The 15,560-nt window shown below is 45.9% G+C and overlaps 1 protein-coding gene across 5 annotated transcripts; it reads left to right on the top strand.

The window, feature by feature from the left end:
• Positions 1-6,488: 6,488 nt before the first annotated feature.
• LOC144290186 (C-C chemokine receptor type 5) lies at positions 6,489-11,294 on the top strand. 5 transcript variants are annotated; one of them, XM_077859163.1, is made up of 2 exons: positions 6,489-6,642; positions 8,264-11,294. In XM_077859163.1, exon 2 carries the CDS (start codon positions 8,275-8,277, stop codon positions 9,331-9,333), a length of 1,059 nt encoding a protein of 352 aa, XP_077715289.1. In that variant the 5' UTR covers positions 6,489-6,642; positions 8,264-8,274; the 3' UTR covers positions 9,334-11,294. The 5 variants fall into 5 exon arrangements, with proteins under 5 accessions (XP_077715289.1, XP_077715290.1, XP_077715292.1 ...); XM_077859164.1 differs by lacking the exon at positions 6,489-6,642 and adding an exon at positions 6,657-7,000; XM_077859166.1 differs by lacking the exon at positions 6,489-6,642 and adding an exon at positions 7,512-7,651.
• The last annotated feature ends 4,266 nt before the right edge of the window (positions 11,295-15,560 follow it).

The following is a 15,560-nucleotide window of genomic DNA, read 5'->3' as shown; positions in this document are numbered from 1 at the left end:
GAAGTGCCATCTGTTTCATCTACACAGAGTAGTAGAAGTGACTGGGCTGAGGCTCTACTCTCCATGTTCAGCCACGGGAAGGTCCACCCCAGGCAACGCCAGGTCCCATAAAGAGCCATCAAGAAGACACAGAGAACAGAACCAGAGCCCTGAACACAAGAGGTCCATGTTTGCTCTTTTAAGCCACTGTGGTGGCTGCTTGCCGAGAAGCACAGAGGCTAATTAGTACATACAGTGCATAGTGGCTTCATAAATGCAAATTGGAAAAGTATCCATTTGTCATTCCATCATGGAATTTGGTGTGGCAAACACACCTGAGGATCTATCCTGTACTGGTCTGGGTCCGGTACATAAAGATGGCTGTGTTAATTCCCATGTTCTTAGATCCCTCTAAGTGCAGGGACGGGGAGAGTAGGAGGGGCAGAGAAAGGGGAGCCCAGAGGAGAGAGCCACTAACTCAGTGAAGGTCCTGCATCACCATAGTAATAGCTACCATAGGTTTTATTGCCATCAGAGAATCCACCACATAAAAGCTGCCTACTATCTCCATTTCTAGCAGTGGGAGCCTGGTCTTCTTTATCCCAAGGTGAATGTTTGAGTGTGAATCAAGCAGATATCAGGGAAGATAAGCATCCCCAGGGATGGGTGGCTTAAGACTTCTGGTGGAGCCACCTCCTGGGAATGAGCCACCCAGACCCCATCTTCTCGGCTTTGCCTTTTCACATTATTAGGATTTCCCTAACAAGTTGAAATGGCTTCGGGGTGGATTACCAGTAGCAGCAGCAATGGGCACCAAGAGGAAGCTGGTCAGAGAGAAGAAGTCTCTGGGCTGGCAAGAAGATGATCACTAGGAATCTAGGGAAGGACTGGCCCTGCGTTTGGTGAGTGACTGAGGCTAGAAATGTCTTCAGACATTGTTACTTTGACACTATGTTTGTGACTTGACCCAGGGGTGTTCTCCTGTCCTCAGGACCTCCTTGTAGCCTTGCTGCTATGCCTTGTCTCCTCTCTCTCCTCTCTCCAATAACCTCTTCGCCTGCTCAGCCAGCTTGCTGTCTAGTGGACGCCCCTCCCAGCAAGGAGATGCTGGCCTCCCCTTTTTGCAAGTCCCCATCCTTCACCTGATTGTCTCAGACTCTGTGCCCTTGGATTAGAGGAGAAGACTCCCTGCCACCCACATTCCGCATCAAGCCCACCCATTTCTACAACCCATTCCGGCACACGTTTGTCTCCTTATAGGACAGGGGTGGGAGAAGTTGACATGGCAACCATGGGCACAGAGCTGATTCTTTCACCCTAGGAAACCTCTAGGAAGATGTGTGACCCCAGGTGTCAGTGGTTTTCCTTAGAACTCTAAGGTGCTTAACACCTCTCTGCCCTCAGCCTCAGGCCATAACTGCCAGTTCTAGGGCAACAGGAAAGGTCCTGCATGATATCCTGTTTTGCACAGAGTTGAATACAGAGGTCAGGTGGATCCAATCCGAAGTCACAATGGGCCTATTGCACACCTGAATCAGTGCACTTCATTGCAAAAGCTCCATGTCTGGGCACTGATTTGAAAGAAATACCCAAAATGCATAGAACAGACTTCCCAGATGAGTTAAAGGGTTTCCACCACATGTGGACACAGCTAAGTAGCAAGGAGGTAGACAATTCGCAAATGTCTACTTGGTTTGGTGGTTTGCACAGGGCCTGGGGGTTGTGGTGCAGAGGCCGGGAAGGAGGTCATTCCAGAAAGGACCTGGAGGACAGAGACACTGGGGGTAGAGAAGACAGCATGATGGTCTCCAGCCCCACTTGCCATGAACTCTATCTGAGGCTAAAGGTTAAGAGGCAAGGGGAGCCATGTCCCCTAGCATCATTGCTAAGGCACACAGGTGACCAAATGTGACACTCATGGTCGAGAGGGATTCTTCCTCTTTCTTGTGGACCATGGGGATTCTCTGACTGTCTTGGAAAAGATGACTTTGGGGACACTGGGAGCATCCTCCTTGGTGTGGTATCAGAGCACTGCCCGCTGCACTGAAAATACATAGGCAGTCCATAATCCTGATCAATGGAAAGAACATGAATGTCTAATAACAGAACTCTGTCAGGTATGGTTATGGTATTATATGGAACAAAAGAAGCCAGACACAAAAGAGAATAGCGTCTATGATCCCATGTATATAAATTTAAAGGAGAGGCACATGATGATCTGTGGCGATAGAAGTCAGAGCAGCCCTTACCGCTGGGTGTGGTGCAAGGGCACGTTCTGGGGTGACAGGATGATTCTCTATCATCTTGATGTGGGGGGGTTGGTTATGTGAGTATATGTATATCAAAACTTGACCAAGTTGTGTACCTAGGATTGGTGCACTAGCTGCATCTAAATTATACTGCCATAGGAAGAAAAGAAAGAAAGAAAGAAAGAAAGAAAGAAAGAAAGAAAGAAAGAAAGAAAGAAAGAAAAGAAAGAGAAAGAAAGAGAAAGAAAGAAAGAAAGAAAGAAAGAAGAAACAAAGAAAGAAAGAAAGAAAGAAAAGAAAGAGAAAGAAAGAGAAAGAAAGAAAGAAAGAAAGAGAAAGAAAGAAAGAAAAAGAAAGAGAGAGAGAGAAAGAAAGAAAGAAAGAAAGAAAGAAAGAAAGAAAGAAGAAAGAAAGAAAGAAAGAAAGAAAGAAAGAAAGAAAGAAAGAAAAAGAAAGAAAGAAAGAAAACAATTTTACCTGCATGAAAGTAACGATAACAATTATATAGGGAACTTTTTATTTATTTATTTTTAATTTTTTTATTTATTTATGATAGTCACAGAGAGAGAAAGAGAGAGAGGCAGAGAGAGAAGCAGGCTCCATGCACTGGGAGCCCGATGTGGGATTCGATCCCGGGTCTCCAGGATCGCGCCCTGGGCCAAAGGCAGGCGCCAAACCGCTGCGCCACCCAGGGATCCCCTAGGGAACTTTTTAATAACATGGAGAAGTGCCTATATTTTTAACTTTTTTAAGATTTTAAAAATTTATTTAGAGATGGATTGAGAGTGGGAGGAAGGGCAGAGGAGAAGGAGAAGCAGACTCCCCGCTGAGCATGGACCTCCATCCCAAGACCCCGAAATCAAGACCTGAGCAGAAGGCAGACACCTAACTGACTGAGCCACCCAGGCATCCCCATACTGGAGAGAGACAGAGGGAAGTATATAGAACTGGTTTATGTGTGGGAACAATTAAGCAAAAAAGTATACATGGGAAAATGTCTGGATTGAAGCACATTGTATGTTAAAAAGTATTCTTTTGAGATTGTGAGAATGTGTCTGATTTTTTCTTCCTACTTTCCATTTTTTCTGTTTTTCCCAACTCCATACAATGAGCGTGTGTTGGTTTTATTAGACATTTGTTTTAAAAACGAAAAGATCTTCACACAGCACATCTCACTCTTGCCTGGCATTGACCTTCAGGCAGGCCGGATTGTGTGTGTGTGAGCTGCCATGTGGCAGGCAGCAGGAGCTATGCTCACGAAGTTGACCCCCTGAACCCAAGGAGGAGAACCAATATCTTCCCCCATCCCGTGGCTGATGCTCTGCAAGAGTGGAGCGATCTGTGCAGCCTGAATTCAATGTCTGGACACTGAGCAGCTATTATTCAAAGACTGGCCAGCTCTCCAAAAGGAGGGTAGGTGCAAGACATCCTCCAATATGGGCATGGAGTCTAGAGCAACAAACAGGGCAAAAGATCATTTCTAATGGGGACTCTGAATGCCATTCCTGGGAGAACAAGAGCCCTACAAACAGGAGGAAAGTCTTAAGATAATCCGAGACCAAGAAACTCAGGCATTGGCATGCCAGGCTGAAATGTTTCCTTGATTCAAGGCTAAAGAAGTTCCCATGGGTCCTCACTTCTTCACTTCACCTCCTAGAGGTGAACTTTCATCTCTAGAGGTGACCTGAATCCACCTCTGGACCCAGAAACCCGAAAAGGGTGACACACCCGCTAAGCTGTGCTTCCATGTTTTGGTCTATGAATCTTCACCTCGTTTCCCCTCCAATTTGTATTGTATTGTCCCAACCGCTTGGCCACAGAGTTATCCAGTATTGAATGGAGGAGCTGCCTTGGAGATCCCCAGGTCTAGCACATCACCCTACTGGTGAGGATATGGAAGCTCTCAGAGAGGGGAAGTATCTTGCCAAGGGCATACAGGGAGTCAGCAGCACCTTCTGGGACTCCAAGCTAGCACCACTACCCCATACTGCCCTCTAAGGGCAAGCATGCCATCACATCCTCAGATGCCCTGACCAGGGACACCCAGAACCCAATTTGGGGGTGAAAGAAAAACCCAGTTGCTGTCACGTACAGAAATGAAACATTTATCCAGCAGTATCTAAGAGTTCTACACACATTACCACCAGTGAACACAAGGCTGCTCTTCAGAAGATCAAAACTATTTATGCCACCTATTTTCTAAAAAATTTTATATGGATTTATTTGCTATCCATTGTGTGAACCCACAATTCTGTGAAATATAAGGCATCCTTAGAGAGTCCACGGAGGGCCTCTATCTGTGAAGCACCCTACCCTTGTTATATCATTTGATCTTGACCACAGACCTATCAAGTAGGTTTGTGTTTGTGTTTTTTTTGTGTGTGTCCCCCCCCACCCCCCGTTTTACAGATAAGAAAACTAAGGCTTGAGGAGTTTCGGAAGCTCATTCAGAGTCAAGTGAAATATGATGAAGCTGGGACTTAACCCCAGAGCATGTCTGCAGAGTTGGGTTCTTAATCATTGCCTCCTGACTTACACATGCAGGATGAACTTAAAGATATTTTTCATGATTCACTGTCCTGTTTATGACGACCGGTTGTTGGGCTTTGTTGTAAAACAGACGCACGCCCCTGGATGGGTGGTTATTGATTGCTGGGCTGTTTCTGCACTTTTATGGCTGCCCCAACCATCATGTCCTTCTCCTCTATTCTCCAGGCACCAGTCCCTAGCTTCACCCCTGAAGCTTCCAGGCTGCTGATAGTACTCTGCTCTAGACAAGGACCCTGGGAACCAATTATGTTGAAATTTTATCAAATAAACTCTCCCCAGGAAAGGATCACGAGTGACTAGGAGTTTGATGTTTACCAAGTAGATTTTAGGTGCTAAATTCTGGGTGTGGCTGCCCCATGTGCCCCTCCCCACAAACCCATTATTCAGCCCATTGCCCGGATGGGAAAGCTGAGGGTAGGGCAGAGCTTCAAGCTTGGGCCATCTGGCTGCAGAGGCCACGTGCTTCACCCTGTGTTATGCTGCCTCCACAGGGTTTGTGGTCTCCGCTGCCCTCTCTTAGACCTCAAGCCCATGCTTCCGATTCTGTAATGGAGGAAGTAGAAGACCCCAGAGGGCGCTCTTGAGGCCCAGGGTGGTTCTCCACTGTTCTCAGCTGTTGTCAATAGTTGAGGTTTTTAGATAAGTCACCAACCACCAAGAAAGTTCAATGTGCCTGCATGTGCTATTGTCATATACTTCTGAATGTGACATTCTTCTTCCACCAGTTGCTGCTCATTTTATGTGGACAATCTCTCACAGCTGCAGATGGACTGTGTCCTTGGAGGCAGGATCTGTGCTGTCTGTATCTCTGGTATAGTGCAGGCACTCATGGATGCCTGCTGGTTTGGAGGGCTGCAAAACAGTAACTGGGTGGAGGAAGTTCGTAATGACGTGCCCCACGACCCCAAGGAAGATGGGCAACATGTTTAGCTCACAGGTGAACCTACAATGGAAGCCCTTTAACTCTAAGGCAAAGGAGGGTAACTGAGGGGGAGACAATTAGAGAGGAAGACAAATCATGAGAGACTCTGGGAGCCAGACGAAGGGTTGGAAAAGGGGAGGTGGGTGGGGGTGGGGTGACTGGGTGATGGGCACTAAGGAGGGCACTTGATGGGATGAACACTGGGTGTTCTAGTGTATGTTGGCAAATTGAACTTAAATAAACATAAAATAAAATAAAATAAAGTTCTTTAGACAACCAGTTGTTTTCATTTGCAGAGAAAAATAGTACCAGGGGTGGGGTGGGGTATGGGTGTGAGCTGGGGTAGGCACAAGGATGGGGGAGGCGAAGGGGGTAAACGCAACCATGGGTTTAATGGGAAGCATTCTTATCTCAATTTCAAGTTGGTCTCCGTGGCTTTGATTGAGGACAGATATTAAGAGAACCAGAATCTCTCTTGTGTAGCCTCACCCTTTGATAAGCCCTGTGGTCTTATACAAATAAATCATTGGCCTCTGAAGCAGCAATTTCTTTCAGCAAAATGAGGGATTTTGACACAATAAATGTGAATGTTCTTTCAGTTCTAATATCCTTCAATCATTATTTCCTAACAGATTCTGTGTAGTTGGATGAGCAGCAAACAAAAGAAAATAGCGTAATGAGGAAGCTGATGAGTCAACGTTCAGTCCAGAAATTTAGTCTTCTTTATTTTAAGTTCAATTGAAGAAACAAGAAAAAGAAGAACTGTGCTCTGATTTTTTTTTTTTTTTTTTGCCAGGCAATATACTTATTCACTAAAACTCCACCTCCCCCTTGCTGCAGAAACTGTGCATTTCCTACTTTTATGCTGCCTATATGTTTTATTTGCACAGCTCAGCTGGTCAGAGGAGCTGAGACATCCGTCCCCCTACGAGAACCCTCCTGGTAAGTCACTTTTCAGCTACTTTGCCTTTTAGGTAGCTCAGCTTCTATGATGAGTAACAGGCTTACAGGAAACCCATAGAAGACATTAGACAAACACCAGGTGCCTCTAGAGCTATCTTGAAACATAATCTTTGAGAGAAGAAAAGAGAATTTAGAATGAGTTTTTAGACTGTGATAACATCGAAGATACAAAATACAATTGTGAATGAAAATTATAAAGGGAGCAATGTTAAAAAGAAAAGAAAAAGTGAGTGAGAGAGAGAGAGAGAGAGAGAGAGAGGAGAAGCTTCATCCTTCAAAAGAAAGATTATCAAGAGAGATGATTCTTGACCAAAATCTTGGCTGAGATTATCTTCTGGTAAGAAGAACTGAAACCCACCCCCCCACCCCTGGCGGGATGCCCTCTGAATGTGTTTCCAAGCAGAAGTTGTAAGTAAGTCTCCCCTTCTGTTTGTTTGTTTGTTTCCCCCAAAAAGAGAGAAGCTAAAAATTGTCCAAATTAATATCAACTGCAAATAGCAAATAAAGTTTCCCCTTAATATATCAGTTCCATAGCATATTTAGTGTGGGAGTCTTGTCTCAGAATTTAAGATAAAAGTTCCTGTATGTTTCTCCTACCTGCCTAATCTGAGGTCCAGGGGACTTGAGATCCACAGGGATAAATTAAAGAAACTTCTCAGCCAAGCAATGGAACTGCAATAGACCAGGCAAAGCCAGGTCCTGAATGTGGCTGAGCAAACCCAGAATGTGGTGGCGGATGAAACGTTTTACACCTGGCCATTTCTCGTGTATGTGTGGGAGCTCTAAATCTTTGCAATTCAGGAACTATAAAAAAAATGCAGAGCAGGCGTGAGACTGGCAGTCTGGACTTTATAGCTGGCTGCCGGCTCCTGCCACCTTCTCGGGGGACTTGGGCTTCAGCCCATTTCATCATGACTATGCCGAGACACCAGGCTGGTGATGCCGCGCTGCTGTTAACCTCACTGACAAGTGAGAGATGGGGTGGCTGGTGGGTAAGAGCACGGGCTGCCTGCATTCGACATTAGTTGCTTCCTAGCTGTGTGTCTTTGGGCAAGTTACTCAGCCTCTATGTGCTTTGAGGTTCTTATCTGCAAAATGGGGACAATTACATGACCTGACTCATACGGTGACATTGAGGATTAATTGAATGAATCGATGTGATGCTCAGAACGTTGGTTGGCCCAGAGTGCTTTTGGGAACTACTAATGGTTTAGCACACTGGGGGTGATGCTCTTGTAAGGTCACTGCAGCATAGGTTGTAAGACAGTGTTGGACAGCACCTGAGTCAATTTCTTGAAATTGTTATCAAAGCTTCATTTGCTCCCGGAGGCTACAGAGCACTAGATTTTATCTGGTCTGCCAACGCATTTGTGGATTTCCCCAAGAGTCATGCTCTCTGTCTAGTAAGTAGAGATGCTAGTGGTGATCCCCTCCTTTCCTGCAAAAGTCCTTTGTTTGGCCAAACGAGGGAGCTCCGTGAAAGGTGACATCATTATACTAAGGTTGAGCGCCTGTTCGTGTTTAAGTCAATTTGTGCTCGTGATGGACTGCTCGGTACCTTCTAGGCCTTCATAAAAGATCACTTTTTCTTTATTCACAGGGTCAAGCAAAATGAATTATCAAACATCCACTCCATACTATGACATTGATTATGGGACGTCAGAGCCCTGCCAGAAGGTCAATGTGAGACAGATCGCCGCCAGGCTCCTGCCTCCGCTCTACTCACTGGTGTTCATCTTTGGCTTCGTGGGCAACGTGCTGGTCGTCCTCATCCTCATAGACTGCAAAAAGCTGAAGAGCATGACTGATATCTACTTGCTCAATTTGGCCATCTCGGACCTGCTCTTCCTTCTCACTATCCCGTTCTGGGCCCACTACGCTGCAGACCAGTGGACCTTTGGAAATAAGATGTGCCAAATTTTGACAGGGCTCTATTATATAGGCTTCTTCACTGGAAACTTCTTCATCATCCTCCTTACCATGGATAGGTACCTGGCTATCGTCCATGCTGTGTCTGCTTCAAAAGCCCGGACAGTCACCTTTGGGGTGGTGACAAGTGGGATCGCCTGGGTGGTGGCCGTGCTCGCCTCTTTCCCCAGGATCATCTTCACCAGATCCCAAAAAGAGGGTTCTCGTTTTACATGCAGCCCCCATTTCCCACCCAGTCAGCACCATTTCTGGAAGAACTTCCAGGCGTTGAAGATGAGTGTCTTGGGCCTGATCCTGCCCCTGCTTGTCATGATCATCGGCTACTCGGCCATCCTCAAGACCCTGCTCCGCTGTCGAAATGAAAAGAAGAGGCACAAGGCCGAGAGACTCATTTTCGTGATCATGATTGTTTACTTTCTTTTCTGGGCTCCCTACAACATCGTCCTTCTCCTGAGCACCTTCCAGGAATTCTTTGGCCTGAATAATTGCAATAGCTCCAACAGGCTGGACCAAGCAATGCAGATTACAGAGACCCTCGGGATGACCCATTGCTGCATCAATCCCATCATCTATGCTTTCGTCGGGGAGAAGTTTAGAAGGTATCTCTCCTTGTTTTTCCGAAAGCACATTGCCAGACGCTTCTGCAAATGCTGCCCAATCTTCCAGGGAGAGCTCCCCGACAGAGTAAGCTCAGTTTATACTCGATCCACCGGGGAACAGGAAATCTCTGTCGCCTTGTGACCTGGACTAGGTTTTTGTACACAGCCTGGGGGTGGGAGTAGTGCTTTTAAAAAGGAAGTTACTGTCATCTAGGGTCTAAGGTTCATTCACCCATCTGGCATCTCTTTTAAGTATATTAGATCATTTGAAGCCATCGCTTCCGGAGAGTCAAATTGATATACATTGATGACATAGCAACCTTCTCATGTCCCCACCACACACATCAATTTATTGGCAAATCTCCCTTCATTGCAAAAGTTCTTTATAAAAAAAAAATCCTCTGAGAACTGCTGATTCTTGAGTTTGGTTGCTTAAACAAAAATAACAAAATTAATCAAGAAATATATTTTATAGTTTCATACCTGCTCCAGGCAACAGGTTGCAAATGGGCTTAAAGCAGGTCCTTGTCGGTCCTTGTCATGATGGGTTAGGAAATAACATCTAAGTGCAATTTGCCCTGCAAGGTGTGGTTGGTAAGTTCCACAGATGTTCAGGACCAGGTGAGAACTGGGAAAGCTTCTTTGGTGAGAAGGGGATCCTCTGTTGGGCAAGGGGAGGGAAACTGAGCTCCAGGCTGCAGACCCAAAACACTTGGAGTGGCTTGGCAGTGGAAGGACTGGCACTGGCTGGGCAGGGAAGGTAAGCCTGGACCATGGGAAGCATGCACAGCACCACTTGTCAAAGCCAGAGCAGAGAGTATCCCAGCAGCCATTGCAGTGAGTTCATTGCACGGCCAAAGGATGGCCCAGAAAGGTGACAATTTAGGACAGGGAAACCAACAACATGCAGGTAAGATGAGGAGGCTTCCATGTAGGTCCATCCCTGCACCAGGGATGGGAAGCAGAGAGTATTTTCACAGCACGTAGGGTGAGAGCGGAACTTAGGATGGATTTGGGTTTGAGGTAAGAGACAGAGAGGAGACAAACAGAACCTCCAGGCATCAAGCATGCAGACTGGAGATGCCCTAAGGAAGACTTCAAGCATGGAAAGAGGATGAGGTTTAGGTCAAAACCAGGAGGGGTTGGTGAAAGAGGAAGGATCTGATTTTGTGAGCTTGAACATAGCCTTCTGTAGACAGAACCTGGGCTGTCTGAGTGGCTGCTCCTGCCCTCAGAGCTGTCCTTTCCAGCCCAGCTCCAACAACGGGGTGTCTCCGGGAGGCTTGGAAACACTAGATTTATGAATGCGTGAGTCTGAGGTCCAGGAACAATTTTAGGTCCAATATGATTTCCAGGTGAAGGCTGATTGCATAGTTAATGAACCGCCAGAGCTTTATAAACATTAAACTAAGAGGTCCTGACATAGAGAAGGAAGCCCGAATAACTACGTTTCTGGCCTCCCAGGACTCACCACGACATACACATTTTTTCAGTAGGCTGAGGGCAGAAGGGACAGATTGATTTGGAAACAGGCCACCTCCCGCTTAATCAGTCACAAAAAGCACAGCTTGTGGACCTTTGTGTTTCAGGCTGAGTGTGGTGGCTTTAGACACTCCTTCCAGCCGCCATCTCCAAGACAAATCGTCCCCAAACACTAAGGGATACGTTCATGTCAGAGACAGAGTCATGACTTTATGTTCTGCTGTTGCTACTTTTATTATTTGGTACCTGCCTGAGTTTGTTTTGAAGCTAGGAAATAGCTCAGACCATTTGGAAAAGATTAGGTGATGGATCATAAAGGAGTGAGAGTCGCTCAAGAGTTTAAGGTGTCAGAATCATAAGAGGCGCTGCGGACTTTCCTCAAGCTCTGAAATACGAAATGGGAGGGCATGGGTGTCAATGGGGAGCAACCAGAGGTGCTCTTAAGGTTGTTTCAAGGGTGTAAGTATCATATGACCCTGGCCTCTGGGTTAACTCAAAGACATTCTGATATTTTTGTGTATGGATATATATCATACATGTATGTGATGATCTTATGTACATAGAGAGTTACAAATTGCTTGGAAGAAAATCTTTACCTAATAAAAACCACCTCTAAAATAATTGATTATATTCTTGCTCTTTCAGTGAAGTGCACATTTAGAGACTAGCATATGAATTTTTTTTTGTTTTTTTAGCATATGAATTTTTAGATAGTTTAATTCTATATACACTTTTACAAATATATTACATATATTAAAATACATATTTATTTATTATTTTATTATTTTTTAATTTTAATTCTTCCCTGGGTCAAATTGCCAGAATAATTTGAGGATGCTGCCTCTAAGGGTAGCGCTTCTGAGCAATGGACACTCAAAATGTTTAAATTTTTCACTTAATTCTACTTCCCGAGCAAATATCTGACATATTAGAAGAAGAAATTTGATGCCTGTTTCTGCACATGCCAGCTGTCTGTGTTTGACAATGAAAAAGACATAATGTCACAGCCTGGTCATTTCTGTCATCCTAAATTGCAGATGCATGATGCATGAGGATGGCCACTACACAGGTTGCTTTTCTTTCATTTCAAATCCCTTCCCAAAACTCGGCTGTAATTGCAGTGATGACAATGCATTTGTCATTGACATTTGGATTTCTGTACACATGCCTCTTGTCCCGAGACGACAGGTACTCCAGGAAAAGGTGACCTGTCCAGTCACATTCACAGTTTAGAGCCTGTTGGTTTTCAGGTTCTTACCTTCCAGAGTAGGTCACCATCCTACCTCGAGGTCAGTGGAATGAGCAGAAGACATGGATAGCGGGAACTGTCACAGGGGTTGGCTTTTCCTCAACAACCTGAAGGATTGCCTTCCACCCCTTATCATGAGGAGGCATGACCCAAGGAAGGGCAGAAAGCGGCTGAATCTGAGTAGAAGAGTCCAGGGCACACTCCCATCATCCCTGCACTCCTCACTTTGCAGCACCCTCCACTGCCCACCCTCCTCTGCCACAGCCCTTAGATTGACAAACCAGTTGGGATTCATGGTGACCTTCCGGTTCTGGCTCCACTCACTCCCCAGCCCAGAGGCCTCAGTCATGGAGGGGGTCATATCTGTGCCATGGATAAAGTCAAAGTAAAGTGAATGTCCTTGGCAGGGATGGAAAATGTGCAAACTCATAAGTTTGGATTCTACTCACACTTGTATTCCAAGATTCTAGCTTAAACACCTCCAGTTCGAGTAAAGTGCATTGGCCTCTCCACTGTTAGGATGAAATCAAGTTATTTCTCTTCTATCCAGTGGAAGGAGGACACGGTCCTATACATAAACATCGACTTTTTAGTGTTGACCTTCTGATGAAGACACAGGGCTTACCTCTGGCTACACTGGAGGCTGGAAGAGGAGATGTGAGCGGGAGAGTGACCGTGAACTTCCTGACTGCTCCCACTCACAGCCTGTTCACTACTCACCAGCTTACCCTCAGGGTGCAGAGACCTCCCATAACCCAAGATTTGAGTGTGCCAAGGCAGAAACAAGAAAGCATTTCCAGAGATCCTTCACTTTTAAGTAAAACTCGCTATGGAAGTCTGGCTTGTATTTTTCCAAAACACAGTCAAATTTGGTTTCGTTTCTCTTTCTTACGCTGGTACCCAGTTTTTCAAACACTTTCCAAACTGCAATCAATGAACAGGCCTACAGAGCCAGTAAGAACCTTGGGCTACATCGCCCCCCTGTGGCCACCATGGCAACCAACAAGGGCATCCCGCAGCCTCACCTGGACCACAGAGCCTATCGACGGGGAAAAGTTTACGTTCAGCTGTTTGTGTTTGTCTCTGCTGGCACCCTCCCTGGGGTGGACAAAAGGTATCTCCACAACAGCTCAGAGTAGATAACACTCGATTCTTGCTGCTTCTGAAGAATAAGAGGAGCACCAGTGGAGGACAGATTGATGTCTGCGGGGGAAATGAAAGTCCCCATGCCCCGGGGCCCATCTCTGCAGATCACTGAACCCACGTTCTTGCAACAAGGTCACAAAATGTTTTGTGACAAAGTATTTTTCACAATCCATCAAATGCCACAGCCCTTCCCCTGTGCCTGTCCTGTGTATTCAGCAATGGACACAGGTACCAAATGTTCGAAGCAATCAAATAAGGTAGCCAGTTGGGTGGGTTTCTTTTTTATTCACCCTTCCCTTTCTCCATTCCTGTTTTCACCTCATTCTGAACCCTCTTCTGGTATCACATCATCTGGACACAGAAAGGTTGTTGTAGACCTGTCAGCCCGACTCCTCTCTTTATGGACAAAGAATAGAGCCCCCTCCTCACCTCCCAGCACCAGAGATTTGACGTCATAGGTCTGGATGGGCCAGAGCACCAGGCCTGGTTTCAGTTCTGGTGGGGTTTCTCCGTCACACCTGCGCAGCCAGCGATGCACCACTGAGGAGAGCAGGTGGGAGCCCTTCTGACTTCCTTGATGGTCAGCACCCATGTTAGTGAGGGAGAGCCGGGCCTGTCATTCATGGGGGCCAGGAGCAGGGCCCTGGCTTCATCTTAGCTGCTCCTTGGAGTTACCTGGGCAGTTTTACAAATAGTGACACCTGGTCCCACCCCCAGGCTTCTGATTTGCTAGGTCTGCCGAAGCTCCCAGCGGTTCTAAGTATAGCCCCCTTTGACAAGCGCTGCTCAGGGATGCCTGGGTGGCTGAGTGGTCAGGCAGCTGCCTTTGGCTTAGGTCGTGATCTCAGGGTCCTGGGATCGAGTCCCGCATCAGGCTCCCTGCAGGGAGCCCTCTTGTCCCTATGTCTCTGCCTCTCTCTGTGTGTCATGAATGAATAAATAACTCTTAAAAAGAATACTGCTGAAAGTCCTCCAGATAGAGCATGCAAGTGAGGACTGCTCTCTGTGGAGGATCCTGCCCACCTGGAAGTGAGTGGAGCACAGGCCAGGGAGAGTCCGTAGTCAATTCCTTGATTTTTCACTACAGAACATTAACTCTGTCTTCCCACAAGCTGATGTTTAAAGCATATGACTCTAGACCGAATTGGCAATATAAAAGACCTATGTTGGAGGCTCCAAGTATCTTGGCTTTCGTTTCTGGTTTTGGACTATGTTTTAACCTGTCCATTTCAAGTGAAAAGTAAATAAAGATGGGATGCCAGGTGCCCATGTGGAGTTTGGCACCTTCAAATTCAAGACAGAATAAGTAGAAATAAGTGGATAGGGTCTGCTTGAGATGTTTGACAAATGAATGCGGATTTTTCTTAAATTGGCAAAAGAATTCTCCCCTTCCCCTATTTCCTCGTCCCTCCAGGGAGCCATCCCTCTAACTGTGTCCGATAAAGCCTTATGCTTGAAGACCTACAAAAGACTTGGAAAATCTGGAAGTGTGTGTCAGCCCTGGGTAAGGCAATGATACTTCTGCAGAGAAAGCAACAAGTTAGTTTTAAAACAGCAATAGCCCATATTTACTCTAAAATGCCTGTAGCTTGGTTTATTTCCCCTAGTAATATTCTTCAAAAATCCCTGGTAAAAACATGATTTTTTTTCCCTAACAGATCATCAAATCAGAACTCTCTGTTGATTTGTTATCTCACTGCTTCCTACAGGGTGGAAAGTGGAGCCTGGTAGACAAAAGAGCTGAGATTTAAAAGTCAGACTGACTTGAGGTCCAGCATTGAGGCTGGGAGAGCTTGGGGATTGACTCAGAGTCAGATCAGGATCTCAGAGTCCCTTCCTGCGACTTGGGACTCTCTCCACCTGATAGCTGTGTCAGGATGTAGTTAGTATTGAGACCAAGAACTTTCAGTAATGGTGGAGATGTCCAGTACAACGGCTGTCCAGTACAATGGCCACTAGACTAGTGCAAAACATGGCTAACACGACTATAGAATCGGATTTTTAATTTTATTTAATTTCAATTAATTTTAAAACATCCAATGCATGTATCAATGGACAGTGCAAGTCTGGCATACAATAAGTAGTCAAGATATGTCAGTGTAACTTGGACTATGACATCTGGGATCCTAGGCAAGTTGCTCAATGCTTCTAGGCTCAGTTTCCACATCTGTGATATGGGGCTGATAGTAATACCTTAGTAGCTCATATGTTTGTGCAGGGGATGAAATGAGAGATTGCCTGTTGGCTGAACGCAGTGCCTGGCACATGAAAGTTCTCAAAGCTGGGGATCCCTGGGTTGCGCAGCGGTTTGGTGCCTGCCTTTGGCCCAGGGCATGATCCTGGAGACCCGGGATCGAATCCCACGTCGGGCTCCCGTTGCATGGAGCCTGCTTCTCCCTCTGCCTGTGTCTCTGCCTCTCTCTCTCTCTCTCTCTCTGTGACTATCATAAATAAATAAAAATTTAAAAAAAATTAAAAAAAAGAAAGTTCTC

This window comes from Canis aureus, chromosome 19 (genome assembly GCF_053574225.1).
Source record: "Canis aureus isolate CA01 chromosome 19, VMU_Caureus_v.1.0, whole genome shotgun sequence".
Lineage (NCBI taxonomy): Eukaryota > Metazoa > Chordata > Mammalia > Carnivora > Canidae > Canis > Canis aureus.
This window is presented reverse-complemented; position numbering and strand designations above follow the sequence as displayed.